Source organism: Globicephala melas, chromosome 4 (genome assembly GCF_963455315.2).
Source record: "Globicephala melas chromosome 4, mGloMel1.2, whole genome shotgun sequence".
NCBI lineage: Eukaryota > Metazoa > Chordata > Mammalia > Artiodactyla > Delphinidae > Globicephala > Globicephala melas.
Genome location: NC_083317.1, coordinates 136,999,857 through 137,016,776, shown reverse-complemented (window position 1 = coordinate 137,016,776; position 16,920 = coordinate 136,999,857). Strand labels below are relative to the sequence as shown.

The window sequence follows — 16,920 nt, the reverse complement described above, 5'->3', positions numbered from 1 at the left end:
TTAATCCAGCAATTTCACTTTTAAAATTTCAGTTTAGGGCTTCCCTGGTGGCGCAATGGTTGAGAGTCTACCTGCCGATGCAGGGGACACAGGTTCGTGCCCCGGTCTGGGAAGATCCCACATGCCGCGGAACGGCTGGGCCCGTGAGCCATGGCCGATGAGCCTGCGCCTCCGGAGGCTGTGCTCCGCAACGGGAGAGGCCACAACAGTGAGAGGCCCGCGTACCACAAAAAAAAAAAAAAAAAAAAAAAAATTCAGTTTAGAGGTTTTAAAATCTAGTAAAATTACTAGGTTTGTCCTCAAAATAAGATTACATTAAACGTTAAAGTATATCTCAAAATTTAGTTTTGTGTTCACATGCTTCTAATGAAAATCGTTTTATGATCCATTTTTATATTTGGTTGCTTATTTAACTATAGATGCGTGTATGTGCCCTGCCATGTGGGCTCACAATTGCTGCTTTGCACAAAATTCTATAGCATACTTAATAAAATTATTTTTGAAATGAGACGGTTTAAAGAAATATATCAAGAATTTCACTCACCATGTCCAATATTAAATTCTAGTAGTAACGTTTTCATACTTTTTTTTTCTTTTTTGGTGCTAAGGCTCTCTGTCAGTAAGTCACTAGAAAAATTTTGTAAGGAATAATGCTGGTGTTCCAAGGGATGTACATGCTATATATAAATAACACATATTATATTAGAAAGCAAAGTATTAGTTTCTGAATATGAGAAAGAGAATAGGCCATACAAGTGTATTTTATAATTAAACTGTAAATTTACTGCTTTGAGTACTTATATTAAGTTACCACATTTAAATAAGTAGTGACCTTTCTCAAATATTTGGTTAAAAACTTAGAGCTTTACACAACTTCAACAGAATCTTCCTACTGTATTAAGAGTAATTGGCCCTCTTAATCTTTTACTTGATTTTGTAGGATTTAAAATCCTGGAAATTTAAAATATACCTTTATAGTTTTAAAAGTTATAGCATAAAAACATTTCTTTGCTAAGGAAGACTGTGTAAAAATGTACACATGCAAGTATATTTGGGCTCGTGGGGGGAAATTATTTGGTTTTGAAAGCCTCTATTTTGATAGGAAAAAAATTACTTGTCATAATAACACTTAAAGTGCTTGATACTGTTTATTAGAAACTAATTAGAAACTAGGACAAAATTTCCAGGCCTGACACAGTTTTCAGGGCCTTCAGATATCTATATATCTTGTTCAGTATATAAATAGCACATTGTAATTCCAAATGACTGTGTCATTGTTTTACAAATAGGAAAGCATGGCGTGAAGTTTGTCATCTACTTTTAAATTGTTTACTGAAGTTTAGGAGCAAATTATCAAAGTCTTAAAAATTATACAATGATTTCATTTAAATCGGTATGGCAAGAATTATACATATCTAATTTAATGTATTTTTAAACATTTTTTTGTGGTATTCAGTGAAATTTTGGAGCTAGCGTGCTGCTATCTTCTGCCTAAAGCATGTACATAGGAAGGAGAGGTATCTATTTTTGCTGGTGAAATTCTCTGGTGATTGGGATAGGATTTGTGTAGTCCCTGTGTACCCACATCACTATCTGTGTATTTATACAGTTTTGTTAGTTGTACCCTTTGGTAAACCCTTTCAGGCCTTCATTGGCTCTATATGGAGTTCATGGAATTCATTTGTTTTTTAGTATGCATTAATGTCTTGAAACTTTTTTTAGTATAGTCACAGCGTTTGTGACATCAAGATATTATGTGAGTGCTATGTATTGTCTTCTGTCTTTATAATTAGCCCTTTCTTCTTTATCCATCTTCCATTTTGTCAGTGCTTGAAACTTTCCCTCCCATAAAAGTGAAACCTAAATATTTTAATTCTTATTTTGAGAGCCTATAATGTTTACATTTTTAAGCTACGCATATATATCAGTGTTTTTACATGGACATCTAAATGGTTTTGGTGTTAGAACACATACAGAAGTTACATGCACACGTATCTTTTGGGTAAAGATGAAACAATTACAATCAACCTGGATATCAAAGATTCTGAGAGAAGCCCTCAAGTCATATTCATTATTTTATGGTAAGTTTTACTATTTTAAATGATTGCCATTTTCTGTGATCAATTATATAAAATCTGTATATATTTATATGTCATCAAGTTGGGGAATTGGAGTTTTTCTTGCCTCTATTAATAATGATGATCTTCTACTATAACTGAAACATTTTCATGTTCATATTGAGGCTTCTTGGTTCTCATGTGGAAGCTTAGACTACACGAGAAAATAGGGTAGTCCCTTTTGAAGTCACTAATCAGTTAAATTGGCAGTTTTCATATGGAGTATAACTTGTCTTCACATTACACATTATTGAATAATTATTTTAAATTTAAGGCTACGCTAAGAGCTTATCATACCTTAGATTCTTGTGCAGTATCAATCATAGTTAACATTTATAATACACAAATGAGAAGATTATATATTTGAATAAGAGTGGTCTCAACAAATTAACAAAGTCCAATTTTCTTTGGATTTTTTATTTCTAAATGCACCTCCTCTCAGGGGTAAAGATAATAATCTCAATATAAGAATAGTCCTGTACTCTCTTTCCACTCAGGAGGGTCCTCGGTGGCTCCTGGATTTTTGTCAGGATGTTTCATTTTTCTGCCATTTAGTAGCTGATGATTTCCATTAAGACATTTGTTTGTTCATTTGTTTATTGTATTTTTTTTATAGCCCCTTTTCTTAGGACAATTGAAAAACAAGTTCCCGTGGGCTGGAGCTGTCCATTTTTGCAGTATATTTTGGTCTTTCCCATTAGCAATCAGATAGCAGCTCTGGAAAAACAACTCTTTCCTGCCTGAGGATGAGTTCTTTGGGGATCTCACCTTTTGAGAGTTCTGGTCTCATTTAATCCTGGAGCTCCTACAGTGGATATACCACATATTTTCCCATAAATACTTGTCTTCATTTATCTACTTGTAGGGTTGTCAGATAAAATACAGGATGCACAATCAGATAAGTAATGAATACATTTAATTTAAGCATGTTCCAAATATTGCTTTTGTTGTTTTTCTAAAATTCAGATTAAACTGGGCATCTGTATTTTTATTTTTATTATTTCAATTGATTAATTAATGCTAAGGCTGGCAACCTATTTCCTCAGCTTTTTTCTCACTAAACTTTGAGCCCCTTGAATGAAAGGGGGGGCAGTTATACCCTAATTCATCTGTACCTAGTTTTCCCCTCCCCATGGTAGTCTAGTGATTTTTACTGGCTGAAAGAGTGGGCTCTCTAATCAGCTGCAAATGTTACTTTATCTGAGTGTTCATAAAGCAACTTTGCTCAACTGAGTTTGCCCTTTTATGCGAATTGAATTCATTGAAAAAATTCATGTTTCAAAGAATAGTTGCAGATCTCAACCTTAATTAAAAAAATTCCATCTCCCCTTCTCTTCCTTTCGTCATCTCTCTTCCCCTTCTCTTTCCAGCTCTTACTATAATTAGCAGCATTAACAGCAAATGTTTGCTTTAGTTAAATTATTCAGAATATTTATTTTACTTGTCAAAGGTTAGATCAGGTTGTTGTTTGAACTGGTAATTAAATGCAGTCTAATATGCTCTCATATTTATATGCACTATAGGCTTGGTTCCTCATCATTCTGTATAATTTTATGATGTTCAAGGCTGACATTTCAAAAAGGTTTTTGATTTTGTGGAAAAGGAAACATTCTGAGTAATCTAGTTTGTTATCTGATGTGAGAATGTCCAGAGTTATGGTTGGAAGTGAGTGTTACATTTCAGTGCTGTTGTAACATACAGTATCACAGTGGTAATTTTCACCAAGTACTATATAGAATTAAGCTCACTGCTTATTGAATTTGCGTTTCTTATGAGGAACAGTGCTGTGGTACTTGGCCCCTAGTAGGTATTCAACATGTATTTGTTAAATGAGTGTTTTAGGTCATATTAAACAGTATGGGGCATAGCTCAGCTCTTGTAGCTCAGTGTAATTTAAGACAGCATTTGTTCCTATGACATACTGTGAGGCCCTTTTAAGTCATTTCAATTTGTATGCTTATGCATAGGAGCAAGTATAATTCAATTAGTCCTCATATCTGGGAATTATACTAAATCGTGTCTTGGGTTTTGTTGATTCATTGAATAATGATTTTTGCAAGTGCTTGTATATTCGTACCTTGGAGTATAGATGAATAAAACACGTCCTCTCTCCTTAGAAAGAGTAGAGGTTAGTGGAAAACCAACCATTATACTGAAGAATGGTTCACTTTAGTGTGGAGTTGTACACAAGGTAAATGGGTGTCTGAAGCAAGGTGGGGGAAGGTGACTTTTGAGCTGAATCTTAAGGACAGGTAGCAGTTGGTTGAGCAAAGAGGGCGAGGAAAGTAATGCCAGATAGAGGAGCCATATGTATGGAAGTTTTGAGGGATGCAGTTTTGTATAGCTGAAGAAAGAGTAAATGTGGAGAAGCCACAGCCCGCGTTCTCTCCTCTTTACCGAAAGTTATTCAGTAGCTTCCACTGTCCTTAGGAAACAGCCCAGGATCGTAGTGTGGTCTGTAAGTCAAGCCTTATACATGTAGTCTCCACTTACTTACTGAGCCTGACTCCTCAGGACTCTGAATGGAACGTGCACGTCCTGCGTCTCCGCTGAGCCCTCCCACAGGATGTTTCCCTGCCTCCCTCTTCCTGGTAATTCTTGCTCTCTACTTGCAGTCTGCACCACTTTTACTTAGTAGAAGTATCAATATAACCTTAAAAAGATGTAGTTAATCATACATCTGCTATCTTATATAAAAAATGTTAATACTGATTATTATTGTCAGTAAACTACAACGCAGAACCTTGGTTCCACTACAGGTTTTGGTATGTGTTCCCACACGTGATCTTATTTAATTCTCATGTTAGTCATGAGATAGGTCTTACATGAAATTAACAAATAGAAAAAACATCTTTTAGCTAGAATTTAATTTCTTCTGAAGAGAAAGATAATTGAGATAATTGAAATAAAAGGAAAAAAATCTTTCAAAACAAGAGGAGATACAGAGTTAGTTGTATAGCATACCTTCTTTGTGTTTGTGTATTTTTAATAAAATTGGCTTAAAAGATTAGCCACAAGCTATCATCTACTTGATGTCAAATGTAAACCAGATGTTATTCTAAAATACTTTCAAACTCTACTTTTGTCATTGAAATACTATTCCTTTTTTCTTTGTTTGTTTTGGTAATTTACATAAGGAGACTTAGAAATTCCAGTGGTTAACTTTTGTCAGGAACTTCATTAATTTGATTAATCACAGTCATGGGTTTATGACACATTCTCATCATTGGCCTGTGCGTGGTCCTTTTATTGTTTATTTGTGGGATGGCTAACTTTGTAAAGCTTGCATATGTTGCTAGTTTCTCAGAAATTTCTCAAAATCTAAGCATTTACAGTTGAAATGCAAGGGCTTATGCCAGTTCTCACCCACTGTACTAGTATACTGAGCCGCTAACCTTCTGGTTCCAGCCCTGAACAAGACATGGGTTATTTTTTCAGTAAGTGGTTGGGCTTGACTCACAGAGCACGGATCACAGGTTGGGTAAAATGTGCGGATTTCTTGCCGTCTTTGGTCTTCCCTGGCTTCCCTGGAGCATTTCTAACCAATGGGCAATGTTAAAAGGGAGCAGTTTGGCCACTGTAGAGTGTGGTGAGTGCAGGTGGCAGAAGAGTGTGTGTGTGTGTGTGTGTGTGTGTCTGTGTGTGGGTGGTAGGGGGGCGGGTTTGGGGGGTGTCTGAGAACCTGTTGGTCTACAGGGAACTTGGGCTCTCTTCTCCCATGCTGTGTTTCTGAGTGAGTCCTGAGCAGCAGCACCGAACGTTTGTTCAGCTGCTGCAGGCTCTCCCAAGAGAGAGCCCAGGGCCTCGTGCTACCTCTCACCTAGAGGGACCGGTCCTTGATTCTTTAGAGTAAATCTTATTAGAGGATCTTCCTAATCTCTAGTCCATTTTATGGGATCTGTCTTCTCAAATATCTTTAATTCTAATCTCTTTCATGTATTTTGTGCTAATATACATCCCTAACATGTACCTAGGAATTCTTGAAAAACTGATTTAAATTAATAACTAACTGGGACTCAAATTAGGTTTCTCTCATTGTACTTTATTGGATTTGTCCAAACTGTCATCAGGAATGCCATAATAAAAAAAATAAGGGTACCTTACAGGTACAGGAGATACAGAAGTGAATAAAATAGGTAAAGCCTTTGCATTCATAGAATTTATCACAGGGGGTGATGGACGCTAAACAAAACACGAGTAAGTTTGTACTGTGTGAGGTAGTGATACATATTATAAGTAAAGCTGGGTAATGGGATGAAGAGTAAGGGAGGGTGTGTGCCGAATGTGGCCCTGTGATCATGGGTCACCTAACAAATGAGGTGACGGTTGAACCTGGACTTTGAAAGGCAGTGTGGGAGAGCCATCTCTGAGGATGGATACCTCACGGAAGTGTTTCGGAACTGAGGAAAGTATTATACAAAGGCCCCCGGCAGCAAGAACTTGCCTAGCACATGTGAGGAGCTGCCAAGAGGCCATTAGGCCTGGAGAGCCTGAGTAGCAGGGGCAGGGGAGGTGTAGGGTAAAAGCTCAGAAGAAGCAGTGCTGGGGGCAAGATCCTGTGGAGTCCGGTGAAGACTTTTTGTTTTCTTCTGAGTGAGATGAGAAGCCAGTGGAAAGCTTTGAGCAGAGGTGAGGCACGAGCTGAGTTAAAATCTGAGATGGATCACACAGGCTGCCGTGGGTCGATGGACCGTAGATGACCAGCCAGGTTGGAAACAGGGAGCCGTATTGGAGGAAATTAAATAGTCCGAGCCGGGGCTGGCAGTGACCTGGGTCAGGGTGGTTGTGGTACAGAACGGCCTAATGCTTGATTTTGTTTGGAAGGTAGAACCAGCAAGATTTGCCAGTGGATTAGATACGCTCCAGGAAAAGCTTTCTGCGCTGCCCTGAATGTGAGCAGATAACTGAAGGATATTAAGGGGCAGAGCGTCCCAGCAGAGGAAATGGGGTTGTGCGAAGACCTAAAGTGGCACTGCGCTGGATTTTTTTTTTTTTTTTTTTTTGCTGTACGCGGGCCTCCCACTGTTGTGGCCTCTCCTGTTGCGGAGCACAGGCTCCGGACGCGCACGCGCACGCTCAGCGGCCATGGCTCACGGGCCCAGCCGCTCCGCGGCATGTGGGATCTTCCCAGACCGGGGCACGAACCGGCGTCCCCTGCATCGGCAGGCGGACTCTCAACCACTGCGCCACCAGGGAAGCCCCCCGAGCTGGATTTTTGTTTAAGGAATAGAAAGAAGTCCTGTGTGGCCAGAGCATCCTGACCGAGGGGAGAGTGGGGTCAGAGGGTTAGGCGTGGGTCTGGATCCAGGGCCTCTTAACAAGAGTTTGGATTTTATGCTAAGTACGTTGGGAAACAGTTTACAGTGGAAAAAAATCGCATTGGATGTTGTGTGGTAATGGACTGTAGGAGGTGGGTATGCTAGGCTGTGAAATCTGGCAGTAACAGGAAATCTCAGTTGGGTTATACAGTAAGGATTCTGTTACTGCTTATAGCAAGATGGCTAGAGGTAGGGTAAATCTAGGTTGGTTAATCCACTGCTATTAAGAGTCTTTGTAACTGAGAGAAAAACCTCTAGAAGCCTTTGGGCAACTTCCATTCACATCGAATGGCTCATCCCAACCAATCTGACACAGGAAATGGGACCATCATGATTGGCTTAGACCAATTATAACTACCCCCCTGGGTATCTCTCCAGGAGCACTTGGACCAGAACAAAATTTGAATTTTGTCGGAAAGGCAATCAACACTGTTGACAGCAGCAAGGAAGAATGTAAGCTGGGAGACCAGTTAGGGGGAGGTATTGCCAGAGTGTCAGTGAGAGATGAATCAACAATTAGGGGGTTAGGAGTGGTCACACTACAGAGGGGAAGCAAAAACTTGAATAAAAATTTTTTACTGGGCTTCCCTGGTGGCGCAGTGGTTGAGAGTCCGCCTGCCGATGCAGGGGACGCGGGTTCGTGCCCCGGTCCCGGAGGATCCCACGTGCCGCGGAGCGGCTGGGCCCGTGAGCCGTGGCTGCTGAGCCTGCGCGTCCGGAGCCTGTGCTCCGCAGCGGGAGAGGCCACAACAGTGAGAGGCCCGCGTACCAAAAAATATATATATATATATATATTTTACTTTCTACTGAAGTCTTCAATTACATACCTTCTCTCTGTAAGAAAAATCTGTACTAATGCTATTGACCAAAATGTATTTAGAACAAACGTAGTTCTTCATATTCTAACTACTAGCATTTATTGCTTAATATTGTCCTGCAGGCAGGCTCCTGTGGTCCATCACATGAGGGAAATGCTGCTATGGAGGAGCAGGGAGAAATGACTTCTGGCATTGGTCCACAGAGGAAAAGATAGGTGTTCAGATTATGTCTGGGATTTAGAAAAGTGAATGGGAAAGGCCTCATCAGGAGGGGAAGAGGTATGAATAAAACTGCGGAGGGAGGAAAGTATAGATGTTTTTGTGTAGGCTACTTTGGCTAGAGAGGATCAGGTGATGCTTCTGAGCAGCTGGCCTCCCCTCAGTGATGCTACTTGGAACTGCAGTGATTGGTGTAATATGAATCATAGCATTGCGGGATTTAAGTAATTCACAGTTTTGGCTGTTTGATAGTGACTCCAAAGGTCATGTGGCTTACTCATAAATTATAATTTTGCTGAGGCATATATAAACTCTGTCTGCATCCATAGCTTACTTGTTATTTTCTTTTCTCTCTAGATACGCATTTATTCTCAGATGGTGATTTGGGAGGGCACATATACCCTGTAAATATAAAGGGCCTATGAACTTTTAATCCTAGATTTTGCAAAGCTTGTATGGGAGAAAAGTAAGCTAGAATGCTTTGCCTTACAAGCATACCTCGTTTTATTGTGTTTTGCAGATCGTGGTGTTTTTTAACAAATTTGAGGGTTTGTGGCAACCCTGCGTTGTCAGCTGATAATTAACATATTTTAGCAATAAAATATTTTTAATTAAGGTATGTACATTTTTTAGACATGCTATTGCACACATAATAGAATGCAGTATAGCATAAACATAACTTTCCAATTCACCAGGAAACCAAAATATTCCAGTGACTCTATTGCGATACTTGCTTTATTGCGGTGGTCTGGAACCGAACCCGCAGTATCTCCAACGTCTGCCTGTGCATTATATTTAACGTAACAATAAAGAAAACTTTTCATCCTATAAATCCTGAGGTGATTTTGCCACTAACAGCTCTGTGACTCTAAGTTCTCTAACTTCTCTGTGGTTGCCTAATCATAAAAGGGGATAATGAAGAGTGTCTGCCACACAGAGGAATTTGTAAGGTTGAAATGTAAAAGTGCCTAAACAGTGCCTGCTTCCCAATAAATGCTATGTTTTTGCTATTATTATTGTTTAATTAAAAGTACTGTTTTAAGTAACGTTTCTTTGGGTTTCGCAGCCCTACCACTTACTAATAGCCAAGGGATAAATATAAGATCCCCACGGACTTTCAGACGAGTCTCCTCACAGTTGCTCATAGGCTTCTGGATACAACTCAGGCCTCCCCAGGCTTGCACCAAGGGGATTTTTTTTTTTCGGTACACGGACCTCTCACTGTCGTGGCCTCTCCCGTTGTGGAGCACAGGCGCCGGACGCGCAGGCTCAGCGGCCATGGCTCACGGGCCTAGACTGCTCCGCGGCATGTGGGATCCTCCCGGACCGGGACACGAACCCGTGTCCCCTGCATCGGCAGGCGGACTCGCAACCACTGCGCCACCAGGGAAGCCCCCAAGGGGATGTTTTTTGTTTGTTTTTTGACCAAAATGTTTGATTTGATGTGATGCTTATGCGAAGAGTAGCCGTTTATTTCTTTTCCTTGTTCTTAACATCATCATCAGTTTAACGTAATTGACCAAGTTACTGTGACTGTTTTCTCTTTTTATTTTCTTTTTTGCTCATTCTTCCTGAACTCCTAATTGTTGTAGTTCTCTTGATTTTATGAAAAGCTGACCGAATAGCATAAAGGCTAGAGGTGGTGTCTATACATATAAAATACGGCAATAGCAATGGAAGGCTATAATAAATGAAACGCTTGGTTACTAGGCTGAGCTGCTTTCTCAGTCTTTGCTTTGTGAGCATGTATTCAAGAGAACTCTGAAACCACGTGAGCATACATGCTGGAGAGCTTTTTGTCAGGCCACTTTAGCTCTTTATAATGCTCAATTTCCTCTTGTGTATATGGTCACAACTGCCACGTTCTATTACTTTATAGCATTTGGATATTGAAAGGCCAAACATATTCCTATTTTGTAATATAAAATATTTAAGACCACCTGTGAACCTTTCGTATCTTCTACATGTTTCTGATTGTGTGTATCGTTTGTGAATCTGGTATATTTATAGTGGATTGTTTACCCTAAAATTCTTGTTCTAATAGCCTGTTAATTTTAAGGATTGAATCTGTGTTAATTTTCTTTTGATCATTGTTCTCAGTGTGTAGACCCTCATTGTAGTCCTATACCTACACTGAGGTATTTAATAGACAGCACTTGAATAATACAATTGTGTGGTTGGTAAAAATGCATTAGGGTTTCAGGATTTTACCAATGGGTGATTTTTAATATTGAATGACGTGTATTAAGATAAACGCTTTTATATATAATTTATTTGGCATTGTAAATGCATTTATCTTGTGAGAAACAGACCCCCTGTTGTCAGATGAAGTATTCTGGAAAGGTTTAGAGTAAATAAATAATAAAACTACTTTGATATACAATCTAACCAATATTAAATATTAAGCCTTTCAGATGATTGATTTTAATACTTAATTAACTTATTTAAAGTCCAGTGTAGCACTCTTGCATTCAAGATTGACAGAATTTAAAAATGGAACTTCATCCTTTGTCTTTGTTTTCTTTCTCATTTCTTTTTCTTTCTTCCTTGCTCCTTTTCTACCTCCTTCTCCCCCTTGTAACTTAAGACTTTAAAACATCATTATTCCTGACCATCAAATTTACCTCTAGCTACCAATATTTCTAAATAAAAGTTTTTATTTTTTTGTTTTTTGCCAATTCTACAGGTAATGGTCCATTACTCTCTTAATTACAAAAAATCTAGCTTCTATCAGTTTCTTGCTTTTGTAGGCAAGATGTCATATTTTAGGTTACATACCCATCATGGTGAATGCATACTACCTGTAACAGTCATTCATGCTGTATGCTCTCGCCCTTTTATAATTGTGCTCTGAAAATAGTTCATTTAAGCTCTTTGATATGCTTTTCTTACAAGAGATATCTTTATGTAAAGTAATATTACTCTGTAACTTCAGTGTTTGACTTCTAAGTTTACCATCAGGCAAGAATATAAATGAATGGAGTATGCTTATATGAGCTTTTCTGAATACGGATGTCTTTAGAAGACACAATTCTGATTGCTAATTCTATGCCTATGTAATAGAAACAGTGATAGAATGAATATAAGCTGAAATACGTAGAACTTCAGATTCAGAGAGAATAAACTATTTTTCTAGAGGTTTTGTTTATATGATGCCATTTTAAAAGTGAGAAGTTTTATTCAGCTAACCTTTTGTTTTGTCTGTATCATGCTAATAATTTGAAATTTTCGCTTACAGACTGCTTGTGTTGCTTCAGTTTACATGGAAAATAGATTATTCTGAAATTTAGTTAACATACTTTAAGACTATCTTCCAAGCTTTAGTGCTGAACTCCTACCCTTTCATTAAATACTATTTTCACAAGACTTCCCTTCTTTCAGACAGATCACTTTTATCTTAAGATTTAATACTGCAAGAACTAGATATGTGAAGCCACTACAACTGTCCTAAGATTAGTCTGGGATTTTAAATGGCACTTTCAGCCTAATGTGTCAGTTCCTGTGACCAGGATGGCAGTAAAACCACGCTGCACAACCAGTTTTGAGTTTTGTGAATGTTGAGTTCATGTGCAGTAGGAACTTTGTTATTTATAGTAAGCGTAGCAAAGAAGGGATATCTCCTTTCTCAGGTCTTAGAAGGTATATTGCTGTGCTTTCTGAATTAGAAAAAATAAGATTGCTTTTATTTTTTAAAATTCTTTACCATTTTTGTCAGTCAGAGAAATTCTAGAGACAACTTGGCATTATTTAAGAAAACTGAACTCCATCCATTATGGATTTGAGTAGTCATTTACTAAGATACATATTTTTGGTCATTATATATATTTTTCTACATATATGTCTAGCTTCTGTGTAGAGAAGATTAAGGCATAGCAAGTATACAAACATAAGATGCAGTGGTCCACTGTGAGTTTCAAAATGTTTATACCATTTTGACTTTTATAGGGGTTATCTTAAAATCTTCAGACCACAAAAAATTCCCTTAAGTATTTGAATTTTTATTAAATATTTTCTTATAGTCTGATATTCATAGATACAAAATTTATTCAAAATAGTGATTAAAACAAATATAGATACATTTGTTTAAAAACCTTTGCTATTCTGCTTTATTTTTGGTTGTTGTTATAGTCACAGAACACAAATTGGAAAAATTACTTCATATTTGAAAGCAGCGTTGTATTGTGATTTTATAAGGTAATCACAGTAGCAGTAACCAACAAAGTTAAATATTCTTTTATTTTCTAAAAAGCAAAAATAGCCCTTTGTATTTAAAACAACAAAAAACAAAACAGCGCCTACTTAATAAGTTACTTCTGACCTAGATTGTTATTTAAATCTACGATTAAAAGAAAATTAAGGATATTGTCCCAACTTTTTTTTCAACGTATTTCTTGAAAATAACTCATTACTATTCAGCAGGTTTGCTTTACTTGACAATAAAAGCATTTCAGTGACTCAGTTTCAACCTATAGGCATGATTAATTAGCATATAGTAGATGCGTGATTCTCTAGAATGGTTGTAGACTGGTATGTTTGGTAAACTTTGTATTCTGTTTATTGGGTGTTACCACAGACATCTCAATTTCTAAAGAATTATTATTAAAGCTAAAATCAGTGAATGACTTGAAGTTAACTTTCTCTAAGGAGTTTAAAAGACCTTAAGTCTCTTTGAGCATCTTGAGTGAATACTTGAACATCGTCATGTTGTATTTTATTTTAGCCATAGAGGGGGTTTTTTTTCTTCTGATGTTCCTTTTTGAAATACACTTTGATATCAGTTTCCTTGTTGTTTGTCTATTTCTCATAGAGTTTAAAATATATAACATCTCCTTATTTATACATTTTAGGTATATGAAGTCTAACAGAAGTATATACTATAAAAATGAGAAATGATATGAAAACATAGTATAGGATATTAAAGAAATTTTAAGGAAGTCTGGCAGTTAACTTGCAATACTCATTTCAAATGTTTACCCTTGTATTTTTAAAGAGTATGACAAAGTGTATAGAGAATATGAATTTTACATTAAAATAGTTGTCCATGGTCAAATACAGTTTTGACATGTGTTTAATCAGTTCCACACAGTTTCTTTCTTTCTTTCTTTCTTTTTTTATTATTTGCCAACACTTACAAGTAAAGAGATTTCACATAAAATTCTGGATTTCCAGTTTTTCTTGAAAATGTTGAAGCAGAGAAATGGATGTTCCAATAATTCACAGACCCGGTCCTCTTAGACCGCCTTGTTTTATGCCTCTCTTGTCTGTCTCATTGACTTAACAGGAGCCACGTGTAGTACTGAGTAGAGGGTGAGCTTTGGAGCCAGATAGGATGTGTTCACAGTCTGGCTGTTCAACACTTCCTAGTTGTGCGACTGTAAGCAAATTGCTTCATCTCTCTGTACCTCAGTTTTCTCTTTGGTAAAATGAAAATGATGGTGAAGATACATCATTGAGTTGTTGGGAGGATGAAATGTTGAGTATATGTGAAGTGTTTAGAGTAGTTTTTGTCATATATTCACTACTTAATAGATGTTAACTGTAATTAATAATGCTTTTTGCCTGACCCCATTAGGTGTTGGCATTTGGTGAGCCTTTCTTCTCCATAGTAGAGGATTTTAATTTTTAACCTGCTCATTCATTTGATCAGCAGAATGTATCAGATTCTATTTTATAATATAATTGCTTATCTACATTTTGCTCTCCTCTACCAGAGGGGCCCCCAACCCCCAGGCCATGGACCAGCAGCCGTCCGTGGCCTGTTAGCAACTGGGCTGCACGGCAGGAGGTGAGCAGCAGACAAGTGAGCGAAGCTTCATCTGTATTTACAGCCGCTCCCCATCACTCACATTACCACCTGAGCTCCACCTCCTGTCAGATCAGTGGCAGCGTTAGATTCTCATAGGAGCGGGAACCTTACTGTGAACTGCACGTGCAAGGGATCTAGGTTGCACATTCCTTATGAGAATCTAATGCCTGGTGATCAGAGGTAGAGCTGAGACAGTGATGCTAGCGCTGGAGAGCGGCTGCAAATACAGATTATCATTAGCAGAGAGGTTTGACTGCATAGAGACCATAATAAATCAATTGCTTGTAGACTAGTATCAAAACCCTATCAGTGAGTGGTAAGTGAAGACAAGCTCAGGGCCCCCACTGATTCTGCATTATGGTGAGTTGTATAATTATTTCATTATATATTACAATGTAATAATAACAGAAATAAAGCGCACAATAAATGTAATGTGCTTGAATCATCCCAACACCATCCCCCCTAACCCACCCCCCCACCCCCACCCCCCTGTTCTGTGGAAAAATTGTCTTCCACAAAACCAGTCCCTGGTGCCAAGAAGGTTGGGGACTGCTGCTCTACTAGATTATATTCCCCAGAGTTCCTTCTGTATAGTTAGTGCTCCATATATGTTAATTGATTTGTACACATAAGAAACAAGAACTGACAACGGTTTAGCTTTATGGATTTAGGATTTATGGCTTTAGAAATTCTTACTCTGTTGGCAGCAAAAGTTCTGCTTTCCCAAGTGTTGATTTAGCCTAACCCTCTGCTTCTTTTGTTTTAACCATAAGCTGAGGGGGAAAGGATGTTAACATCTGATCTAAGAGTGAGGGTGGGTGAGAGTTGGAGGGTTCTGATAAAAATGAGAAAGTGTTCAAGAGTGCTTTTATGAAATGAGAGTTTTAGAAATTAAGTAAACAGGATAAAGGAGCATTTTGTGATAGGAAAAGACTGGTCAAGGATTTGTGTGTTCATGGGCTTCTCTGGTATTTTCCTCCGTAAGTGGAGACTATATCCTTTAAAATTACATACCCATTTTGGTTGGACTTGCTTTTCCAATTTAGCATTACACATTTCCTCTTCCTGTCCCCCCTGCTCTTAAAATTTAAAAGATTATGTTACTTACATTATTTTGGATGAAAAGTAGCAAACTCAGTCTATTATTTGGAAGATTCTGATTTGGGAAGTACAAATTCTCATTTGTACTTTATAGACATAAAAATATTATAAGTAGTGTAGCTTGGAAGTTCAAAAACAATTTAATTTCTAAAAAAATATTAGAATTATTTATAGAAATGAGAATTGAGGAGGAAAACCTTCAAAAAATGAGAAGACACAGGTGGTTATTTATATAATCTTGCCTTTGGAAGTGTAATACCAGAGGCAGAATCCATAAAGAAGATACAGATATATTTGGCTACATAAAAATGAAGAAGTTACTATCTCCACAAAAACTATATGTAATTTGAAGACAGACACACTCTGAGAAAAATATATGTAGCATATGACAAAGGAATTACTGCTTCCCACTGTTGATGAGGGTCCAGGGGAAATGAATTGTTCTATTATATACAAATCTTTCTAGAGCATAATTTGGCAAAACTTATCTTAAAATCTTATTTTTTAAAAATAAATATTTTGGTCCAGCAATTATGCTTATAGGATTTTATCCTAAGGAAATAATCATGGATACAGCACAGAGATATTACTGGAAGATATCCATTGTGAGGCTATTCATAGTGTTGGGGAACTAAAAGCATCCTAATTGTTTGCTAATAAGGAATTGGTTACATCAATTGTTATAGCTATATAAAGAATACCAGGGATCCATTAGAAGTGATAATACAGACTTTTTTATGGGAAGGAAAATACTCATGATAATTTATATAATCGGTATACTTAGCATGGTGGATCACATTAAACTATATGTATTTTAAATGCCCAGAAAGAATACATAGAATAAACTGAAATGTTAACAGTGGTGTTTTTAGCTAATATAATTACAAATGATTTCAGTTAGCTATATTTTCTATATTTTGAAAGTTTCTATAGTAAATGTGTATTATTTTGGCAGTAAAATGAAGGATATTATAAATGTGACAGTGATTTAACTTACAATTCAGCTTTTTGTGTAGAAGTTTACTGAAAATAAATGTAACTGAATGTTGAGGTAGAGGTTACCAGTGAAGTTCAGATTTGGGAAGAAATTGTTGAAATGAAAATCTTGTGCCACTTTTTCACTTCTTTTACATATATGCCTACCAATGTGTAGTAACAGTCCCTGGAGCCTGTGGAAAATTTGTTAATGTTTGTCATGCTCATTTAATCATTTTCCATTTTGCATTTATTCCCAGTCATAGCAGAAAAAAATTTATCATTTTTCTCCATATTTTTCATCTCCCAGGTGGTCACTCTTGGTGACATTGTCCAGTTCTCACAATGTATCATTCCTTATCTGAAACTAGACATCCTCTGCAGCCAGAAGAACAAGAAGTGGGCATTGACCCCTTGTTGAGTTACTCACACAAGCCTGGAGGTGAGTTTTGTATGCAGATAATTTTGAGGTTACTGGGAAACATAGCAGAGGGTCTCCAGCTAGCTCTGCCTGCCTTGTGTGTCATTCTCTAGAGAGGCTGAGCGGGAGAGCTTTAAGAACATTT

The 16,920-nt window shown here is 37.5% G+C and overlaps 1 protein-coding gene across 6 annotated transcripts in view; it reads left to right on the top strand.

The window, feature by feature from the left end:
* Positions 1 to 16,920, top strand: part of TBC1D5 (TBC1 domain family member 5) — a 546,696-nt gene that overhangs the window by 195,524 nt on the left and 334,252 nt on the right. For all 6 annotated transcript variants that reach the window (XM_060298634.1, XM_060298636.1, XM_060298635.1 and 3 more), the window contains one exon: positions 16,665 to 16,796. In XM_060298634.1, coding sequence (XP_060154617.1) covers positions 16,700 to 16,796 — 97 coding nt within the window. In that variant the 5' untranslated portion in view covers positions 16,665 to 16,699. The remainder of the gene's footprint in view (positions 1 to 16,664; positions 16,797 to 16,920) is intronic.